Source organism: Macrotis lagotis, chromosome 2 (genome assembly GCF_037893015.1).
Source record: "Macrotis lagotis isolate mMagLag1 chromosome 2, bilby.v1.9.chrom.fasta, whole genome shotgun sequence".
NCBI classification, from domain to species: Eukaryota; Metazoa; Chordata; class Mammalia; order Peramelemorphia; family Peramelidae; genus Macrotis; species Macrotis lagotis.
This window is the reverse complement of record NC_133659.1, coordinates 198,719,157-198,742,396: the sequence shown is the minus strand read 5'-3', so window position 1 is coordinate 198,742,396 and position 23,240 is coordinate 198,719,157. Positions and strand designations below refer to the sequence as shown.

Below are 23,240 nucleotides of genomic sequence, written 5' to 3'. Positions count from 1 at the left end.
TTGCTCAAGTGGTAGATACTTTTGTATTTGTCTACAATAACGTCTGCATGTGTTAAGGAGTTGGGAGAAATGGTGCTTTGAGGAACTAGAACCATGAAGGGGGTGGAGAATCCAAGATTGAGCTTCCAGTTAAGCCCAAAGGCAGGAAGACCTGGAAGTGTTTTACTGTCACAGGTGGAAATATTTTGCCTTCCCCCATCACATCCAGATTCTTCAGGAGGTTAGAAGAGAGATGGGCTTTTTGCAGCAGCCATAAAAACTTGGAACTTTGGTCATCCCCACTTCCACATAGAACAGTACCTCTTAAGGTCTTCAAAGAAATAATTTTTTAATATTTTATGTATGCATGCACACTTACATACCATAAGGAACTGTCCTGGACCAAAAGGAGCCCAAGTCTTCAGATTATTGCCAGATGTGTTAAAGTTAATATCAAGGAAAAAGCACTTGCATCTAAATAACCCAATGTTTTAGTTACTCTGGATACTTCGAAACTCAAGTGTAAGATTTTAAATGTACAAGAAAATAATTTCAAATGGAGTTAAGTACCTCAGCAGCTCTTCTGGGTTTTGGTGAGTTCTCTGGGCATAGAATACTGAATCGATGATCTAGCTTATCAGTCCAATTGAAGTGATGTTATTTCAGTGAACTGCTGAAAGTTGAGACATCCAGGTCAGGAGCTCCTGATCCATGTGAATTCCCCCTACAACTTCAATTCTTCCCACCACCCTGCTTCCCAAGGAGCCTCCTGGATGTTTTACATCAATCACATAGGAGACACAGGCCCATATATGGGCCATGTGTTTATGCTTGGCTCTGGGCCAAAGATGCTCCTTTTGAGGCTGAAGTCAGCCCCCTTTTAAGGGACTGGCCTGTGTATTATAAAAGATGGCTGAATGTCTCTGGTCTTTTACCGATGTCCCAGTTAAGTAATAACTTTTGATTCTGAAAGGCTTTAGCCATGCCAATTAATGTTAAGGTTATTAGCCAAATTTTCACTAAAAGCCCCAAATGGATTTTTTTTGTGGCAAGGGTATGGGGTTAAGTGACTTGCTCAGGGTCACACAGATAGGTAATAAGTGTCTGAGGCTGCATTTGAACTTGGATCCTCCCAACTCCAGGGCCGGTGCCCTATCCACTGTGCTGCCTAGGCTGCCCCTTCCAAATGGATTTCAAAGCATCTCCAGGCCTACATAGGATGGAGAGGAAAAGGGACCTTGGAGATCATCTACTAAAACTAACCTCTCGACTACCAGATAAGTGACTATGGAATGTGAAACCAAGTCCTATGCTCCTGACCATGCCAGCTGACCCTCAGAAGTTGGGGAGGCATTGGGAACAATAATTCTCAATGTCCTCGATGCCCTCCCTATTGCCATCCCTCTTTGCTACCTCCCCCACAGACAGTATTTTTTTTTCATCATTGTAATAATAACTTTATTTCCAAATTCACTTTTACAGCAACAGTGTAAACCAGTTGTTAAAACACACAATAACTATGGACATTCACAGACAGGAAGCTAAGCTAGGATGAGTTCAATACCTCCCACCCTCCATCCCACCCCCCAAATTAATAAGGAAACTATGTGGATTACAATGCAGGAACTGTGCTTCCCCATGGGATCAAGGCCCAGTGGAAGATTTAAGCCATAGATAAAGGGCAGTGCCCATTTATAACCCTTTTCAACAGTCTGAGGAGAAAAGTAGCTTGCCTGCTCCCAACTCCCCCAAGCAAGTGAGCAATTCCAGGTCAAGGATTAGTTATTTCAGCTGTCACAAGGCAGGTGGAAAAAGAGGAATCCGGCAACTTGAAAGAAAGTAGGCCTGTGCCTTCTGGAAATGGGTTCTTCTCAGAAGCTGATTGGGATGAATAGCTTCCCCAAGGCAAGGAAGGTCATGGGATAGGGAAACCTGGACAGAGGAAAGACTCCCTGGGCCAAAATGTAATTAGAGTAAGACCATTCTGAACTCTGGCCAGGTATCAATTTTCCCCAAAGTTCTATGACAACTACATGGTTAGGAGCCCCAGCCATGGGATGTAGTAGGGAGAGGCACCAAGGGGCCTGAATGTGGCTGATGCATCAAAGCCCATAATGGGCATTTTCCAGTGTGTGTGTAAGAGGGAAAGTCTCCCACATTCCTCTTCAGATAAAGTGGTTTGTAGGAGTAAAAATTTATGGGTCCGTTTGCTTAACTCTGATGTTTCTGCCCTCTTTCCTATTTTAAGTTTCCTACTACCTTGACGCACGCACAAACAGGAAATACAGAGTTCAACAGTAAGAAGTGATCTAAGTGGAATTCAATACATGGGATGGGGGAAGAGGAGAGATTTAAGAAACCAGGGTTTCAGCGTCTTTTTACCCCACCCCAAGTTTTGCTGAGTGGTGATGGCTGTGTCCATATAAGCCAGTGGCCGTGACTGCTATTTGGTGGTACAGAGATGGATCATTCCTACCTCCCTAGGACTAATCACAGCCCCTTTAAGAATTTTTCCAAGTTACAAAATTACATTTCCCCCGGTGATTTTTTTTTTGGGGGGGTGCAAACAAGATGGTGGAAGATTAAGTCAAGCTTTCCCTGATCCAAAGACAGGCAAGGCCTTGGCTCCTGGGAGCTGATTGTTTTAATGCTTAAGCCTAGGCCCCCTGAGGCCAGACTACAGCTGTACCCAAATGTGCATGTGTGACCTCAAAAGGCAGTAAGACCCTGTTCCAGTGCATTGGCCACCACCCCTCCCCCCCAAGGCCTGAACAATACCTCACCAACCTAGTTATTCTCCAAGCAAGATGGGAAGTTAAAAAATACATTTGAATTTGGACAATCTAAGATGCAAACTCCAACTCACATTTGTTTTCCCTCTTGGTGCAGGGCCCAGATGCCCATATTCTGCTAATGGGCCCAGATTGACGTTGAGCTGCAGTTGGCTGAAATAGCAATACCATGAAAGGACTTAAGACTTGCTTCAGGGGTGGTGGGCTATGGTTCTCCTGGTTCCATCTCACTGCATTCTGACTTAAAATTGAAGGAGTTTGTCAACTTGACAGGCATTTACATAAGCTTCCAGCATGTATGTTAGGGCCTGCACTCAAGTCATTTGGGCTTTTAGGATGATTTGCTCCCAACCATCTGCAGCTGGAGTACCCTGTGGACTTGGAGGTGATAGGGTTCCAAGGCAAGGGAAAACTTCTGCTAGGTCATGCTAGGAAAGTCAGCAAGGGCTGATGTTTGTATTTCTTCTCTTAGAATCTCATAGGAGACAGGGGGAGGGAAAGCTTCTTACCCCACACTGTTGCCTTCTTGTTGCAAGGCATCCTTCCCTGCTTCATTGCTCTCTGATCTCCAAGTCTGGAGGTGGGACTTAAGATTTGAAGCCTTAGTGGCTTCAGGGTACCCCCAAAAGTGAAATGAAGTTATTAGAGCCTCAGAGGCAAACTTACGACAGTTTGGAAGGTTTCTCGGAGAGATCTGGAAAGCACTCACCCTTCAAAAAAGCATTTTTCTGGAAAAAATTCATTTTCCCATCTCACATGGGAGAAAGAGACAGGATGAAACAAAGGAGTAAGCTGGCTGACTAAGTTTTCATCTTGCCACTTCCCTGTTCCTCAGTCCACTCGCCCACTCGCCCATTCTGCTCCACACATTTTTGTCACTGGAATGGTCACAGCATTCTGGCATAATCCTTCCTGTCCACTATAATAGGGCCTTCCCATCCTTCAATGAACTCTACCTTAACAGTTCCCAGAAAGCCTAAATCCAAATGGCCTAGTCTAGCCTAGCCTATACAGAAACTCTGACCTTCAAAGCTGAGTGGACGTTTGCCAAACATGCCCAGGCGGGCAGCTTATGTCTCCAGGGGACCCCCAGCCTATCTGTTCTGTGATCTGAAATGTGCTCAGGGGCTCATGCTACTGAGGACAGGCTGCTGCCCCGACAATCTCCCTTTGCCAGAGAGGACCCTGGCTTCCCTAGAGGAAAATCCAGTGTCTCCTTCATGGAAGGATGTGGGTGGTGTGTGTGGTAGCTGTAGCATCAGGAGATCTCCAAGATCTTCATCTAGTTCACAAAGCCCCTTAATGGACAGATGAGGCCACTGAAGCCAGGGAGGTTGTGCCATGCCCAAAACCACTTCGGTAGCAAACACCTGAGGGAAGATTTGAACCCAGGTCATCAGACTCCAGTCATTCATACGCACAAGCTTAGATGGCAGCTCTCTGACCTGCCCTAAGAAACTTGACTGACATGTTTCTTCAAAACATGCAGATAATTCCTTTTCAAATAAAGGGCAGAGTGGGGCATCAGCCCTTCTTGGGATCACTAGTGACAGGGGAGGGCCTCCTTCCCTCTCTGTGCAACCTCATTTGGAGAACTGGCAAAGTCCATCACACTTGGCTCAGGGATCTTTGAATCAAAAATGCAGATGGAGACAGCCAGCCGGGAGTAAAGGAGGTTCAGTCAGGAGCTGGAGTGATGATGGTCCTGTCGTCTTCCCACGTTTGCAGTCACTTCACCCTTGACCCCAACCTTGGTGCAGAAGGAAGCAAGAGTCCTTTTTGTCCCCACTCTGCTCCTCTAAGAAGTGGAGGCCTTCAGTTCCCCTTCTGCTTGGGGTCTGTGTCCAGACTATAGAATACGATGCTGAATACCTTCCCAAGGCTGAGCAGATGGCAGGGTCGGGTGGGTTGACGAAAGAATCACTTTGATAAGTTGCCTGGGACCCGTCTCTCTCAGGACACTAAGGACTCAATTCTCTCTTGCAGTTGTTTTACTGAGCAGACAGTACTTGGGGTGTGGGGGGCACTCTGCCCCTGGGTGCCCACAAGGGTTAGAGACCTCTCTGTAAGCACTTAATGATACATGCGTTTTTTCCCTTTTTTTTTCCTTTTTTCTTATTTTTTTTTTTAATCATTACCCTGGTGAATTCCAAGCATATACAAGACAAATGCAACTATACACCACAAGTTGATGGGGAAATAAAGGAGAAGCCTCTGTTCACTTATTCCACAACTCAAACACAGAAGCATCTTTCAATTGAATATGGAGTAGGTGGGAGGAAGAGTGGCAGAGAGAGATAGGGCATCCCCTGGAAAGGATGAGGGTGGGAGGAGAAGGTAGAGGTACCTTCTCTGGGGAGAGAGTACAGTGGAAAGGAAAAACTTGGTGACTGTGTGAAGTGACAGGGCCCTCACTGACAGGTAATGACAATTGGCCGTGGTGGGAAGAGGTCGCCACCCATCCCATGAAATGGCTTGGATCCTCCAACTCTCTTAACCAGCCGTGTTTCTGAGAATGTTAGTTTGATAATCACAGCAATTTTTCTGGAAGGAAAAGGAATCATAAAGCAATGGAACCAAGGATCAATGCCTTCCCAGAAGTAGAAACTGATTTTTTAGGGGCTATAGGGATGGTTGAGATTCACTTGGGAAAAGAGAGATATGCAAAACAGTGAGCCACAGATGCTTATTAGACAAGCAAAAGGGAAGGGAGGGAATCTGAAACTCAAGGATGGGCCTTTCTCCCCAAGAGAGTGCTCACCTCCAACCTGAGCAGTTCCCACGGGGGGGGGGGGTTACCCATGAGGGGCAGAGGATGGGCTCCTGCTAATTCCTCAGGAGGCTCCAGAGATGACGTGCCAAAGGACAGGGTCCTAGGGAACTTGCTAAGAGGGGCCAGGGAGCATGACCTATGATGACAACATTTTGAGGGTATGAGCCTCAAAATTGACTGCAGAATTTCAAGAGCACACACAGAGAGTACAGAAATGGTCTTCAGTGGTACAGGGAGAAGGGGATCAGCCTGTGGCCCCCTCCCTCCATGACACAGGGATTGGCACAGGAGCTCAGCATCAACTTCCTTCTAGCTCTGATTGAGGTTGATGAGTTCCGTGAACCCAATATCCCTTTCACCCCCCAAATCAGTCCAGAGAGGATAAAGAATGCTGAAGGCCCCCAGGTAAAGAACCGGGAAAGGTGCGAAGAGTGAGAGAGTGGGGAACCCCAGTCAAAAACAAGGCTTTGTTTCCCATTGTGCTACAGGCCTGGAGGCCTGGGGTCTTCTAAGACTTGTGACAAAGTTAACAGCTGAGTCCTACTGACAAATGAGCAGAAGCTACTGATGAACAGTCCCAGCCTTCAGGACCCAGACAGCACAGTCACCTTCCAGAAGGGGGAAAGAAACTTCTACTGGCATCACCAGTCCACTGTGGGGGAAAGAACCAGCCAGCCAGCCCAGCTGCTTGAGCACCGTCAACACCTTCAAGGGATAAAACAGACACAGCGTCCTTCCTCCCTAGCACTCTAGGTAGGGCAATCTTCAGAAGAGACTCCCAGGATGCTCCAGAAAGCCCAGACCAATTCCCAGGCTCAGGGTGACAAAAGGCCCCCTTCCCCACCAAGCCGGAAAGCAAAAACAGCAGCAGCAGCAACAAAAAGCCCAGCAAACATCCCCATCAAGATGTGGGCTCCAGTGACGTCCCCCTGTGCCCTCTATATTTGGTTTTGCCATCATGGCTATCACAGCTTGTCCTTTCTGATCTTCATTTGAGCTCTGATACTAATAGGAGGTTGGGCACTGGTGTCCCACCCATGTTCTCTCTCAGACATAAATGTGGCTTGGGGGGGTCTTCGTGAAGCTATAGGTAAGTAAGGCAGGTCTCAAACCCATTGCTGCTGCTGCTGTAGCTAAGGGAAGAAGAAGCAGAAGGTGGAGGAGGAGGAAGGGGAGGAAGAAGAGCAACGGGAGAAGGGGGGAGATGGGCACTGGGCTGGTTCCTGGAAACTCCCAGCAGCATTAACAGCACTCCATTTCCCACCTTGGGAGAGTTGGGGTGGGGGGAGAAGGGATAATTGAATCAAGTTGGCCTTGAAAAATGAGGGTGTGGCTTTCATTTGAAATTTTTTTTTTAAATTTGGTATAACTGTCTGCCCCAAGAATTCAATTTCTAAAGACAAAATTTGCTTTTATTCCCCATCACTGATTTTACGGTCCTGGAGCCAGAGCCAAAGAGGCCAATAGCAGGTTAAATCATGAATCAATTAGGTAATCTGTGAGAAACAGCTGGGAAAGGAACAGAGGAAGAAGGGCTGTACAATTATTCTTTCTTTTTTCCTTTCTCTCTCTCTCTTTCTCTCTCTTTCTCTCTCTCTCTCCTCTCTCCATGATTACCACACTGCTGGGCAAGATCACAAGCCCTGTTTAGCCAGGGAGGCAGAGACTTCATCAGCCAATGTGGCAAGCTGAGGGGAGTCCACCATGTTGATGCTTCCAGTAGAAGAGACATTGCTGAGGTGCCGGGGGGAGGTGTCCCCAGACATGGTAGGCGACTTGTAGACAATTTCTGCTCCGTGATCAGTCTTGGCTTTGGCATTCTCACGGAAGGTTAGCTTGTGAGACTCAATCTGGAAGGAGAAAAGGGAGGGGGATCAGGCAACATGAAGCTGGATGGGTACCCTGTCCAACCCCCTCATTGGACAAAGGGAGAAACTGAGGCCCAGAGGGGGTGAAGGGACCCTTCCTAATAGCACCCTGGTAGAAAGTACATGTCCTCTGACTCCAAATTTAGAGTTCTTTTCCATGAATCATGACACCTCTCAAGAGTTGGGACCTAAGGTGAGGTGGGTGAACAACTATGCTCCAGGAGCCCTGGGCCTGGCATAAAAGAAGGCAAGAAATTAAATGGGAAAATCAAAAGGAGGGACCATGAGGCCATGCATCACTGGACTCAAGTCAGGAAACCTGAATTCAAATTCCACCTCAGACAATCATTAACTGTATGACCTTAGGAAAATAACCTAAAAATCTTTCTGCCTATTTTTAATGGGCATAATAATGGCATCTACCTCCAAGGTTGTTGTGAGGATGGAAGGATATATTTATAAAGCTGTCTGCAAACTTTAAAGAGCTATATAAATTCCAGCTGGTAGGAACAGGAGTAGTGGAAGGAAGAAAGAAAGAAGAGAAGCAGAAAGAGGAAGGAGAAAAAGAGGAGGAAGAAAGAAAAGGAGGAAGGAGAAGGAGGGCGGAGAAGATGAGGAAAGAGGCAGGAGAAGAAAATAAAGAATATGATATTTTATGTCACTATAGAAAAAAAGAATATGATATTTTATGTCACTATTTTCTAACCACCTACTTATATGAGCCATGGCCTATAAGAAAGCACTTTGGCCTAGGATTTGGATTTCAGCCATTTAAATTGCTGCGACCTCATTCCTCTTAGGTCTTCAGATAATGAGGGGGATGGTCCCCTCCAAATTCCCTTCCTTTTCTTATATGCTATAGTTCTATGGTCTAGCATATACTCTAGGGGTACAACAATACCCACTTGGCAAGTTCCTGATGAATATAATTGAAGGCAGTCATAACAAAAGAAGAAAAAAGGGAGAACTCTTTGTGTGATTGGGTATGGATGGGTACATGGCTAGACCAGCAGAGATTGGGGAACAGGCTAGAGCCTTCATGTCCCAGCAAGTTCACAATGCTAGGAAACAATGGCATATGTAAGAAGGAAGGAGGAAGAAAGGAAGAAAAGGCAGGGAAGGAAAGAGAGAAGGAAAAAAGGGAAGGAAGGAGTGAGGGGAGGAAGGAGTAAAGCCCTTATTATATGCCATGGTCTGACTATTTTTAACCAGGGGGAGACTCAATTTAAGTGCATTTTTTTCCTGGAGCTATCAGAAATAGGCTCACCCACTCAAGCCTTGTTAATTCTGATTCTTTTGTGAGTGTGTTGTTGAGGAGGGAGGGGGAGCCCAAATTTGGGAAAGGCTTAGAACTGTTTAGAAAAACAGGTCCATGTATGACCTATATCCCATTGTTTGTTTTCTCAATGTGGGGGCAGAGGAGGGAGGGAGAGAATTTGGAACTTGGAATTTTAGAATGTTAAATTTTTTTTACATGTAATTTCAAAAAAATAAAATATATTAAAAAAAAGATTTCCAGGTCCAACTCTGCCAAATGACCAAATTTACCCACTCAATTCAATTCTCTGGGCATTTAAATTTCTACTAGGTACCAGGTCCACAGTACAGGAGATAAAAAGATTTTAAAATAAAAATAAAAATTCCCCTCTTTTGCAAAGCTTACATTCCATTAGAAGCAGGAATTTAGGTGCTCTGTAACAGAAGTCGGGAAGACCCAAGTTCAAATCCCACCTCAGACACTAGCCATATAAACCTGGGCAAGTCACTGGGAAAAAACCTCTCTTTCTCAGGTCCCACATCTGCAAAATGGAAATAACTGCACATACGTTAGCATTGTTGTGAGGATCAAATGAGATAAACATATATAGAGTGCTTTGCAAACCTTAGATATATGGCAGCTAGGTAGTGAAGCAGCAGATAAGAGCACCAGGTCTGGAGGCAGGAAGAGATTTTGTTCAAATCTGACCTCAGACACTTGCTTATTAGCTTTGTGATCCTGGGCAAGTCTCTTCCCTTGTTTGTCTCAGTCTCCTCATTTGTAAAATGGGCTGGAGAAGATGATGGCAAACCACTCCGGTCTCTTTACCAAGAAAACCCTAAAACATCACTGAAACAACTGAACAACAAAACTGCCAAACATAGAAAAGTTTTGAAAATCAGTTTCTTCATTTCAGTACATGAAACATGTCCCCCTGCCATCTGGCTGACAATTTAGCAGGCTAATTTAGGCAAATGACAGCACTAGTTGATTTATCACAATTTTGAATGAGTAAGAGTCAAATTTTTTTGACTGCCTATGGGGAATGCAGTCAAAGGATTTTTTCCAATTCTGTTTAATTAATAATAGCAACTCATATTTCTATAGCACTTCATGGTTAGCATAACCCGGTAGTTGTGAAAACACTGCTGGAACCTGTCACTTTCCATCATGACAGAAAGGCTTCAGTTTCCAAAGACCAGCAAAGCTAAGCAGCAAGAGAGGCTCACAACCCAACAGGAAGGCCACTGGGTGAGGAATACCAAAAACACACAAAACAAAGAAAAACTTTAAAAGGCCTGGGTCCTATGCAACTCTTTCCTCCATCTGTAGTGATGACACAGTGATAAATAAGGGACTGGAGAATGTTAAACACAATTTTAAGACCATTCATTTAATTGTTGATACTCTAAATGTAAGTCCCTTGTTCAATAAGTTCAATAACAAGTTGAAATCATATCACTCCTGGCATTTTCCTTATAAATGAAGATAGAAGACATAAAGAATATGCAGCTAGATGGGAAAATGGCTAATAGATGCTCTTTGGAGAGGCAAGCAAAGGAAAGGAGCTGGTAGAGTTGGCTGCACCCTAAGTCCAAAGGTAACAGAAAACATTATTTCATGGTACTTATAATGAGCATAAGTAAAAAGACTACCAGGAGAGAAATTGCAGTTTGTCTGAATCTGTTGCAGAGGGTAAGGAACTAGAAAAACTCTGGAAAGGACTTTGGGAGTTTTCAAGCTGAGTCAACATAGACCATAATACTCAGATGACTTCAAAGCAAAAGTGGACATGGGAGAAAAACAATAAAAAACACTGAAAAACACAGGTGAGGAATAAGGAACGAAAGAAGGTAAAGGCATGTATATTATATAGAAATCTTATACCCATAAATAACTTTAAGATGAGTCAAAAGTTGAAAGCCAGAATTGAAACAATAGCTAGAAAGCTGAAATTGCCTATCTTAACAGACAGGAAATGACTATTTACCAATATGGGAGTCACTTTAGAAACATCCATCTGTCAGACCACTGGCTTGTTAAAGCACAGATCCAACTGAATATCAAATTAGAGGACAGGATAAAAATGAGAAGACACAGGGTACAATTATAATGCTGACCTATCCCATTCAAGCTATTGATGCTGACAAAATGGGAAATGGAACATGGAGAAAAGACTGGTCATAGATTATTTCTATTTGTTTCCTCCTCAATTTTAGCCTGCATAAAGCAATCAACACAACAAGGGGGCAGAGAGGTTGTGGAATCACCTCAACCAGTGAACAGTGACATTGTTATGGAGACATGGAAGCCCAAGGAAACATCAGACTAGAACAGAAGTTCATTTTCAAAAATTTATGGAGGAAGATAGTAGACTTCAAATATGGTAGTTTTACTCATTTCCCCCTACTACTGGTTTATGAGGCAACAGGTTAGGGAACAGGATCTATGGGGCAGCTAGGTGGTGTAGTGGCTGCAGCACAGGTCAGGAAGACCTGAATTCAAATGTGACCTCAGACACTGAGACAGCTGAGTGACCCTGGGTAAATCACTCAACCCTGTTTGACTTAATTTTCCCTTCCTTAAAGTGACAAATCACTCCATTATCTTTCCCAAGAAAACCCCAAATAGGGTCATGAAAAGTCAGACACAACTGAACAAGAAGAAGGACTTACAATTTACCTTGAAAAGGCACCTTTCAGTACACTCCCTCTATCAATGCAAGGTCAGTATTTTTGCAGAAATGTTTAAGTCTTAAGAGAGTTGCCATGGGTACTGTGAGGTTAAACTACTTGCCTGGGGTGTCATGGACAATATGGCAGAGGCAACATTTGAACCCAGGTCTTCCAAGGCTTCCAAACAAGCTCTCTAGCCATTATACACTGGGGCCTCTCAACTTTGAGGCAATACAACTGATAATCACCCAAGGAAGTGAAAGCTACACTTAAAGAAAACAGGAAGAACAGCTAGATCAGACCAAGTATAGAGGAAATCCTCTCCTCCTGAAGAAATATGGTCTTGAGGGTTTGAGAGATTGAGTCTTCAAATTTTGGGAAAACCTACCTCTGGTTATCTGAAAAAAATGCTCCAAATTACCAATAAATAGAGAAATGGAAATTAAAGAAATTCTGAGGTTCTGCCTCACACATCCATCAGATGGGCAATGATGACAAAAGAGAGAAAATGTCAAATGTTGGAGGGACTGGAGGGAAAAGGGAAAAATTGATGCATTGTTATGGGTTCTTTGGTGAATGGGTTCAACCATTCTGGAAAGCAATTTGGAAATCTACACAAATAAACAATGCATGGCCTTTAACCCAATTATATCACTTCCAGGCCTATGCCCCCAAAGAGAGATCAAAAAAAAAAAAAAAAAAAAGAGGAAAAGGCCCTTAGATGTTTAAAAATGTTTCTAGCAGCTTTTTTTGCGGTTACAAATGGAAACCAAACGGATCAGCTGGAGAATGGCTGAATAAACTGGTATAGGAACAGGATGGACTACTATGTGAGCTGTAAGAAATGAAGAAAAAGACGATTTCAAGAAAACTTGGAACTTCCTATGAGCTGACAGAGGGAGTGAGCAACCAGGAGAACACTGCCCCACCCAGTGTCCATTCTCATTGGATAGATGAGGAAACAGGTTTCTGAAAGGAAAAGCTCTTTGCCCAAGTTCACACAGCTAATAAAAGTTTTTCACCTTTTGACCTCTTAGGGACAATATTCTTTTTACTACCTTATTTTCTACGACTTTCTTTTCTTTTCTTTTTTTTTTAAGGCAATTGAGTTAAGCAATTTGCTCAAGGTCAGAGTCAGTAAGTGTCTAAGGCTGTATATGAACTTGGGTTCTCATGACTTCAAGGCTGGTGCTGCTACATACACCTCACCACACAACTGTTCCATTTCCCAGTTTTGCTGCAGACATAAATGTAAAGAGCAGGTAAGTCCAACCTGCCAATTCCAAAAAATTGAAGAGAACACGTTTTTCATGTTTCATTTCTCTTTGGTGGGGGGTGAGGGATGAGAGGAGGTTTTTCCTTTGTACCCTTATTGGTGGGAATCTGGGATTTCTAAGTAAAACTTTTTTGGCAAGGCCCTCTTCACAAAAAGATATTTTAAGAATTACAGAACAGCTTTCCTCGACTTCTGCATTTCAGGGATCACTTGGATGGTCCTTTGATAGAGTAGAAAAACAATCAGGTTCAAATCCTAGCTCTGATTATGACCTACTGTGTAGACCCTGGGCAAGCTGCTTCCTTTTCCTCATCTGAAAAATAAGGCTAATATGTGTGCTGCCCACCTTTACAGTGTTATTGTGAGGGAAAGTATCTTTGAATTTTTATATATATATACACACATATATATATATATTTATATATATGTACACATGTGTTTATATACCTATAATCACACATATAGTCATACACACACACACGTGTGTGTGTGTGTGTGTGTGTGTGTGTGTGTGTACAGAGCCAAATCTGAACTCAGGTCCTCATGACTTCAAGGCTGGTGATCTATTTATTACATCACATAACTTTATATAGAACAGCAAGATCAGAGCTGTTGTACTGTAGAGTATGTGGGGGAGAATAATGTCTAAGAATTGTGAGTTCAGATTTGATGCTAGAGATAATTGGGAATCACTGGATTTACTGACCAGAGGGAGAAGGGATAGTGTTGGACCTGTGCTTTACTACTCTGATGACCACTTTGGAGGATGGACTGGAGGGGGAGGAAAACTCAAGGCAGGAAAACCCACCAGTAGCCTTTTTTTTAGGTTTTTGCAAGGCAAATGGGTTAAAGTGACTTGCCCAAGGCCACACAGCTAGGTAATTAGTAAGTGTCTAAGCTTAATTTGAACTCATGTCCACCTGATTCCAGGGCTGGTGCTCTATCCACTGCGTCACCTAGCCACCCCTTACCAGTAGGCTTTTGCAAACAGTTCAGATGTGAGGTGATTAGGGCCTGAAGCAGGAAGACAATTATGTCAGAAGAAAGGAGGAGGCTAAATAAAGGAAGATACGTCAGTTAGAGGACTGAGTGAATGAATGGATAATGACAGCTAGTTTTAGAGCCTCAGAAACTACGAGGATGGACGATGATGGGTGGATAAACTAGGAAAGTCAGAAAAGAGGAGGCTGGAAGGGAAAAATCTTAAATTTGGTTTTGTGCATGTTGAGTTTAAGATGTCTCCAGGATTTATGGTTTAAAATATCTAATAGGCAGTTATAGATGTAAGACTAGAAGGCAGGAGAGAAAGTAGGAATGGATGGATAGAACCGAGAATATTAAGAAAATAATAATGCGGTAATAAAGGGAAATAGTGTAGAGGGAGAAGAAGAGAGGGCCCAGGAAAGAGCTTTGGGGAAGATGCATAGTTCAAAGGCATAACCTGGATCAAGATGGAGCAAAAGAATAGTCAGACAGTTAGAAGGCAAACAAAGAAAATGTCATGAAAACCTAGGAGAAATGGGTGACTGACAATGTCAAAGGATGCAAAGAAGTCAAAAAGGATAAGGATTTGGCATTAGATTTGACAATTAAGAGATCATTGGTGGCAAGGTTGGAAACTAGTCAGATTGAGTGAGGAATTTTTAAAGATGAGGAAGATAGTTACTAGCTCTGGGCAAACTACTTAAACCTTATCTGCCTCAGTAAAATGAGTTGGAGAAGAAATGGCAAATCACTCCAGGATCTATACCAAGACAACCCCAAATGTGGTCACAAAGAGTAAGACATGACTTAAAATGACTGAAGAACAACCAAAAAAAAGTGATTTGCCTAGAGTAAAACAATTGTCTGAAACAGGATTTGAATTTAAGACTCCAGGTCCTAGAGTTCTATTATACCACTTAGCTGCCTCAAGGGGGAACTTAGAAGATATGGAGACTTCTCAGTGGAAAGCTTTGAGATTCTATCACACATTTCAGATATTATTGTGTTTCTCATTTCCCATACTAGACTGGCCTACCTCCCCACCCTCAAACATGCCTCAAACATATCAGGCTTCAAATAAATGTCTGCTGAATATATGAAATTAGAGAAGCTTTCTGAGTTCCAATCCATATCCTGCAACAACTGTTTGCAGTTGAATTCCATGATCTCTACAGTTTTTTCAGATCTGACATCCCATGATTGTCAGCTTTGAAGGCAGGCTACCTGATAAAAGGCTGCAGCCTGTTAACAGTTTCCCTGGGTGGTTTGGTGGAGGCAAAGGACAAGCTTAGAGTGGGAGAGCCCCAGAGAGAGCAAGTAGACAACCCAAATACCTCTACCACCTGCAGTGAGTATACAACTTAGAAAAATTACAGCCTGCCTTGTAGCCATCTGGTATACCACATCCTCCCCAGAACTCACACAGCAGTGAGAGCAGAGTTAGAAGGGAAGTTGTCTCCTCCCTGTGTGTTTCTGTTTCTGTTTCTCTCCCTCACAACATCTCATAATTGGGAGGAAAAGTAGAGATCATCTAGTTTATTTCCTCTTAAAGTAAGAATCTCCCAGATAGTATTCCTGGAAGATCCATCCAGTCTCTGCTTAAATATTTCTTTTTTCTTTTCTTCTGAGAAACACAACAGGATCTTTTATTTTTATGCCTTTTAGTCACTTTAGTCACTTAAGATCAGCTATAGAAAATCATCTATGGTGCAGCTAGGTGGCACAGTGGATAGAGTACCAGACCTGGAGTCAGAAGGACCTGAGTTTAATACAGCCTCAGACACTTAATAATTACCTGGCTGTGTGACCTTGGGCAAGTCACTTAATCCCATTGCCTTACAAAAAAAAAGAGAAAAAAAGAAAATCATCTGCAAAATCTTGACTTTTTCTATTTCATCAAGGATACCTTCAATGTAAGTTTTTATGGGAAGGAGAAAATAAATTTATGTACTGATGCTCAGTGATAGCCTCTCACTTATACATTTTTGACAGGAATTCCATTCACAATTTCTTTCTTTCTTTTTTTTTTTTGGAGAAGCCAATGGGGTTAAGTGACTTGCCCAAGTCACACAGCTAGGTAATTATTAAGTGTCTGAGGTTGAATTTGAACTCCTGACTCCAGAGCCAAAGCTCTATCCACTGCACCCCCTAGCTGCCTTATTCACCCACAAGTTTTTTTTAGGTTTTTGCAAGGCAAATGGGGTTAAGTGGCTTGCCCAAGGCCACACAGCTAGGTAATTATTAAGTGTCTGAGACCGGATTTGAACTCAGGTACTCCTGACTCCAGCGCCAATGCTCTATCCGCTGCGCCACCTAGCCACCCCCTCGTCCACAATATTTTAAAACTGTTTAGCATCTTTGCTTTCAGATATACTGAAAACTGATTATTCCATTTATTATTACTATTAATGATGCTATATTGCTTTGAAGTTTGTAAAGCACTGTGCAAACACTTTTTCTTTTATCCTCACAACAAACCTGGGATGTAGGTGCTATTTTCAGAAATGAGTAAAATACCCAACAACAGCTAAATGACTTGCCCATATAGATCGTATCTGAGATAGGATCTGAACTCAAGGCTTTTTAACTTGTTGGTCCATCATTCTATCCACTACACCAAGAATCACCTATTTTTAAAATTGTGTTGCATGCTGAATATTTCTATTAACAGACAACTCACTATCTCCCAAGGCAGCCTATTCCACTGTCAAACAGCTCTCATTAGAAAGTACTACCTTCTATCAAAAGCTGCAATCTACTTTACTGTAGTAAGTACCCATTTGCTAGCTCTGTTCCCATCTCTGGAGATGCAAAGAATAAGTGTAAGCCTTTCTTTCACATAACTTCTCAAATTTTTGAAGAGAGCCAGCAAATTTCCTCTTAAATCTTCTTTCCTTCAAGCTCAGTATCTTGGGTTCCTTCAACTGTTTTTTCAAGATGGTTTTTTTGAGTTCTTTAATCATCCCACCTACTTGTCTATGGGCCACTCCAGTTTTTCATTGTTCCTCTTGAAAATAGTACGAAAACTGAACACAAAACTCTAGATGTGGCTTGACTAAACATAGTCTGATGTTGGCAGCCACATCTAACTGAAGTCTTGACCACATAGGCTGGGCCATTCACTAAAAGACTGAGAAGTCTTCCTTGATTGGATGACTTGGTTTAGGCTTAACTGATCCAGAGGACTAAAGTTTTAGCCATAAAAAGCCTAGTCCACAAGAAGTCCATGTTCTTCTGTCTTAACGGATGTTTTACTACCATGTGATTCAACATACTCTTCTGATTAGGTACATTTCCTCATGGAAATAAAGGAAGTCACACTTACCAAAAACAATATTGTGAACTTGCTGAATGTATTTTTCAAAATTGCTGTTATGCAAATTTATTTCTGTCAAATGTTGGATGATCTATGAGAGTAATTTCATTCCACTCCTGAGCCTGAACTAGGCTGAGATGACCAGCCTGAGTCCATCCTGACCCCTCCCCTTGACTTTATTCTGTATCTTACTATTTTAAAAAAAATTATCTTATTTCATAAAAGTACTTATTGTTGAATTAGCTTTTTTAGTAGCCACAGAATATTACTTAGCACATATGCAACTTAAATTCTGGGGTTTTTTTTAAGTTTTTTAGTGAGCTACTGCTAAATTGGGTTCTCCAGTCTGTACTTAAACAGATTTTAAAAAAAATTCTCAATGCAAGATTTAAAATTAATTCCCATTATATTTCATCAACTTACCCCCCCTTATTCTAGGCTATAAAAATATTTTGGAATCTTGGTTCTGTCCATTCATCTATTAACTATCCTTCCCATGTTATCTGTGTAGTCTAATTTATTACTTCTTCGAAGTCCATTCAAGTTATCAACTGCCCTGTAGATTAGCAATCATTAATCCATATTCTCTGAGCACAGTTGTTCAAAGAATAAGAAGTTAATTTAATCATCAGCTACCTTGGGATTTCTCCCTCTGGTCTACAAGGATATGACAGATTTTGTCAAGTGTGAAGTCTAAATTTCCATGGTCTGCCAGTCTTATAACCCCATCAAAGAGAAAAAGAGCATAGTTTGGTATAATTTACAGTATGTCCATGTGAGCTCTAAGGGAGCACTGTTTCCTTTAAAAGACAAACAAACATCTGTTTAATATGTTCTAGAATTTTGCCAAAAATCAATGTCAAACAGTCTGGTCTATCATTTCCAGAATACATGTTTTGCTCATTTTTGAAAACCAAGGAATTTAAATGTTTCTCTGATACCCTGATTACTTAAAGATTATAGACAATGGTTCCATGAACTGACTGAAGTTCTTCCATTATAATGGACATAACAAATTGGGCTTGAGAGTGTTACTTCATTTTAACCACTTTTTAGTCTATTTTTGAACTTCAATTCCCCCATATCTTTGATTGTCCTACCCTTTCTCCAAGTTCATTTTCCTTCATGAAGAAAATGAAAAATTGCTTTCTTTGTTTTAAAAAAAATCTATCTATAAGCAGCATGTCTTCCCATTTTATGTTCTTGCTTGAACAGATTTTCTTGTATTCCTTTATATTTTTACTCTCTGTGGCCTCAGGTCATTCTGACATTTTGTTTCCTTGCCAAGTCTCTTAAAGGTCTAATGTCATATTTCTATACTCCCCTTTACTTTTCTCCCCCTGATGATCTCTCATGCTTTCATTTAATGAATATATTTTGAAGAAGAGAGTTTCTTCAGTGACACCCCCCCCTTCCTTCTCTGGACTATTGTTTTTGCCATCAAAATTTTGCTTTTGAGTGTCTTCAATTTTTTTTTGAGTCATTTTATTTTTAGAGTTCCAAGGTATGGAAGTGGACTGTCTCTGAACTTTTTTGAAATGTTCTTCCCTTTTGAAGGTGGACTTCTTTAAAGTTTCAGCATTGCCTTTCTTGGCTGTTAAAAATTTTGTCCCAAGGTTCCCATCATTTCAACTTTACCAACTTGTGCTTTCTTATCCATAGGAGTCATTGTGCCTTTCCACAATCTGACTTCCAACTACTTTTTTAGTTTTAATTCATATTACTCTCTCTTCTCTCTTTCTAGCCATTAAACTGCATCCACACATGACATTCTCCATGCCTTGTTCAAGTTAGGCACGTACTTCCTTCCTCCTGGAAGACTCCCTTTGTCCATTTAGCTCTTACATAAGTAGCAGAAAGGTCTGACAGATTCCATTTTATAGAGCTGAAGTACATATAGTAAAGTGGAGTCTCCCTGCCTGTAAATTCTCTGCCCCACCATTCCCGGGCTCCCTAGGGGCCTGCTGGAAAGTGAACCATCTGCCAATGGAAAACCAACTGTGCATGTTCCATGATAACCCCAGACAGGTTTGCCTGAATCAGTCAGTTGCCTGGATGTTTAACTTTATCTAAACTTAATGTTACCTGATTTTAGAAGGCCACCTCTGAGAATGTCAACATTCTGCAAGTCACATGCAATGTATCAGCTCTTCCTTATCTATCCTAGACAACTCCCTGAGAATAGAATGGATGCTATTTCTAGAAATTTCTTCATCAAATGGAGCATCTGTGAAACCTGACCACTAAGCTCCTTTTTGTCTTCTTTAGAAGGTATGGACAGAACTCTTTAAAGAGTCTACAAAGGAAAGGCCTCTTCTTGACCCTGCTGGCTTTGAGCCTTTTCCCATCAGACCAGTCTGGTCATGGGGATGGCAGAGCTTGGGCTCCACATTTCTCTGGATGAAGAACAAAGAAGAAAACACAACATACCCTTTTGACACCCAGACAGGATTCATTTTTCATCAACCTCACAACCAGATGATTAAGGGGGTATTGCCAAAGTACTTCAGAAGTATTTGTTTCCTTATGTAAACTAAATACCTTTTCCACTCATGATCCTGTTTGCATTGTCTGAGAAGGATGAAGCTGATAAACAAATTAAGGATACAAAGATAAATTTGAAGCCAGCCCAATTCATCTGATTAAAGTTAAATTAGTGATGTTTGAAATGATGAGGTTTTGCTATTTGGGGAGAGACATCATAGGACCACAGAATGTTGAGTATAAAGAAATTATAAATTATCAGTGAGACTGGAAGTTATTAGTCTTTATGATTAGCAAAAGCCTAAGGACCTCTTCTCAGAATAATATTTTTAAATGTATAAAATAAAATATAAGATTAAAAAAGGAAACCAATTATACTGAAATTCAGTAATCAAAATATTTTCAAAAAGCAAGTTCCTCAACCCTAGGTTTGGGAGGAGGAAGAGAGACTGCATTACTCCCCTTCTCCTTTCTGCACACCCATCAATGCATCTTTCTTATGACAGAAGTCAGGGGGCAGAAGCCATTTGAAATAAAGGGCTTAGAAGGTTTCTATGCATCTTCCTCCCGAGGTCAACAGACTTCCTGACATTCTGGTCACCATGAGAGGGGGAGCATCTCTGGGGCTGGTGGGAGATTAAAGATTTCTTTCAGGGGCGGCTAGGTGGAGTAGTGGATAAAGCACTGGCCTTGGAGTCAGGAGTACCTGGGTTCAAATCCAGTCTCAGACACTTAATAATTACCTAGCTGTGTGGCCTTGGGCAAGCCACTTAACCCCGTTTGCCTAGCAAAAAAAAAAAAAGATTTCTTTCATGAGGCCTCCACTAACTTTGGTTTTACAAAGAATGTCCACTCAGGCTGACCCTTCATTAGCTAGCAGGACTCTGACTTTCCCAGTTTCTTCCAAGTCAGACCTATGATACAGGTATGCCTGTTTTATGTAACACCTGGGCTCTGGGGGTAAAAGTTAAGTATAAATCTAATGGAATTTTATTTTCTCTGGCTACCCCAGTCTCTCTTTCCAATAGTTCATATGCTATGTAAACAAACTAATGTGCTGAGTAAGGAGCTTTGGATGAATCCTTTAGAAAAGCAAAGAACTTTTTTCTAATTTACATGTTGGGTAAGTTTTGATTAGCACATATTGGGTTGGTTAAACTTGGGGTTATCTACTCAAAGGACACTCACCCCCCCATCCCAGAGTTGTCTAAGCCACCAGCACAGCTTTGAGTGCAGATGACAATGGTGATTCATTTGGATTATTGCCAACTCTCCATGACTTAGGGCATGATACTAATATCTAGTCACAGGTTGCCAGGACTCACCATCCTGGTCTTCCATGATCCCCCCCCCCCCCCACCTAGGCTTACCTTCTTGTTTCCTCCACCAGGAACATGAGTAATGTTATCCAGAGAACCAATCTTTGATTGAACTTTCTCCTTGAAATCCAGTTTCTCAGATTTAACTTCCACCTGACCACCACCTGTGACAACACAGAGACACACACACACTGTCACCTGGACATTTTTCTCAGGATAGTAATTGTAGTTAAAACAAATGTACTAAATCCTTATAGTAGGCACTCCAAGTAGAAACAAAGGACTTGCAGATAAATCCCATTATAACTAAATATTTTATATAATGAAGTGACATTTAAACTATTACTAAGTACAGCTTACAAACTACCTCTAACAAAGGGGACTATGAGACCCACTTTAATATTCAGCTAAGACTCATCTTTAATTTGCACCTTAATGGTTCATATGCTTACCAAAGTGCTTGAAGAAGAAATATATTCCCAACACCTTAGCCCTGTTTACATTATCCAAGATGAATGGAATTACCCGGCATTGTGACTGGTAGTCCCTTCTTCTGGGGGAGGGTAAGACTGGTTTGAGCTTGAGAGTTCTGAGTCTGAAGGAGTGTATGAATTAAGTCTGGAGTCATATTGGATGGAGGAGGGGCCACTTAGCTACCCAACAGGCCCAGGTCGGAAACAGAGTAAGTCAAAGCTTCCATACCCATCAGGATAAGAAAGAGTGATTCAATCTCAAAAAGTAAATTTTTTTTTAAAAAGGTAACTTTTAAGCAAATTAAGGATGCCAACCAAGATAAATTTTAGCCCATCCCAAATCAAATCATTAGAAATTCTAAATTTTAAGAGGGCCCTGTCAGATTCATGTCTAGTTTTTTTAGAGTGATATTCTCGAAAGCCTGTGGTACTCAATCTATGTCATACCTTATGAAAAATTACTCAAATAAAACAGAAAACAGCAATTTGGGAACCTGGACCTGGGAAGATATAACCTGCACCATTATTATTAGTAGAGTAAGAAAATAACTCAAGGAAAGTGCCATTTCTGGAGTAGTTGTTATAGAGACAATCAATTCTGGCAAATGTCCAAAAGCAGGAAGAAAAAAATGAACAGGTTTGAATTGTGCATCTGTATGGCCTTCTATTCCCAAGCCCTTCTCCCATTGGGATACAGGAGTTATTTGCTGAACTTGGTTTCTTCGTATGAAATGCCAACAGACTATAATTCCTTCACATAATAGGCACTTGGTGAACATTTGTTGAATGTGATAAGGATCTGAAGTAAGACTGAAATCCTTCATCCTTAAGTAGTTGGAAAAAAAGGGCTATAAAGAGACCACCCCATGGTGGGGGGCAGCTAGGTGTCATAATAGTTAGAGTACTGCCTCTGAGTCAGAAGAACCTGAGTTCAAATTTGGCCTCAGACACACACTTAATACTTAGTTAGCTGTGTGACTTTAGGCAAGTCACTTAACCCCATTGCCTTGCCCCAAACCCCCCCCCCCAGAACCAACCCCCTCAAAAAACTCTGAGCTAGGGGAAATGGGCTATACCCATCCAAGTTTGGCAGATACAACAGTGATGTAATGGCTGATGCTTTCCAGCATCATGCAAGGTCACACCATTTTCCTATTGGACCCTGGACCCCCTAGGGATACTCCTGGGCACCAACCCATTTCTGTCCTGGCATTATGGGAAAGCACAATTAAGTGGCTCTCCATGAATCTTGTTAGGAGAACCAGAAAGTTTGAGATAAGAAAAAATCTATGTGCCTTAACTTTTAAGTCTTTTTTAAAGTGTCATCAATATACTTGATCTATTCATTTCTGAATATGTCCCCCTCTCCTTTATATTCTTTTCTAGGAAAATGTCCCCTGGTGAAAGCATTTTAGCAAGGGAAAGAAAGAGAGGAAGAAAGCATTCAGACAGACAAAAAAATGTTTCACCTTTGACGATTCCTTGTTGGAAATAGGACTAATTGGTAAACAGCTACAAGGAATATCTGATTGCCTAGAAAAGAGATTATACCCAACCACCCACACTATCTCTTCCAGAGACTACCTGGTTTGTGGTGGATGTTGCCCAATGAGCCACACTTGGAAGTCACCTTGCTCAGGTCGACTGGCTTGTATACTATTTGCACCTGGAAGCATGGAGAAAGGGAGAGAAAGGCAGGGGGTGAGGGGATGGGAAGGAGGGAAGAAAAAGGAGGAGAGTTAGGAAGAGAAGGGGGCAGGAAGAATAGGGAAAAGGTAAGATGAAGGGAAGGGGGGATTAGGAAAAGGGAAAATAGAAGGTGTAAAGGTAAGGGTAGGATAAGTAGATAGAAAAAAATAAAAACAGGATTTTAAATTTAGTTATAACAATAAAATGTGGCTATATAAACTCAGTCCCCTATTTGGATCCAAGCCCCAAGAAGAAATACTGCAACTGGGGCAGGAAAGTTGTTACTCTAACCTTAGTTTCATCCTCAAGGGATGTAGAGTAACATACATTGGACTGCTATATTTCCAGACCAGT

The 23,240-nt window shown here is 41.8% G+C and overlaps 1 protein-coding gene across 1 annotated transcript in view; it reads right to left on the bottom strand.

Moving 5' to 3' along the window:
• Positions 1-6,929: 6,929 nt before the first annotated feature.
• MAPT (microtubule associated protein tau) overlaps positions 6,930-23,240 on the bottom strand; it is a 164,608-nt gene continuing 148,297 nt past the window's right edge. Inside the window, exons 12-14 of the mRNA XM_074224397.1 lie at positions 22,782-22,863; positions 20,776-20,888; positions 6,930-7,394 (exon numbers count right to left, since the gene is read on the bottom strand). Of these exons, the coding sequence (XP_074080498.1) occupies positions 7,179-7,394; positions 20,776-20,888; positions 22,782-22,863 (411 nt within the window). The 3' untranslated portion in view covers positions 6,930-7,178. The remainder of the gene's footprint in view (positions 7,395-20,775; positions 20,889-22,781; positions 22,864-23,240) is intronic.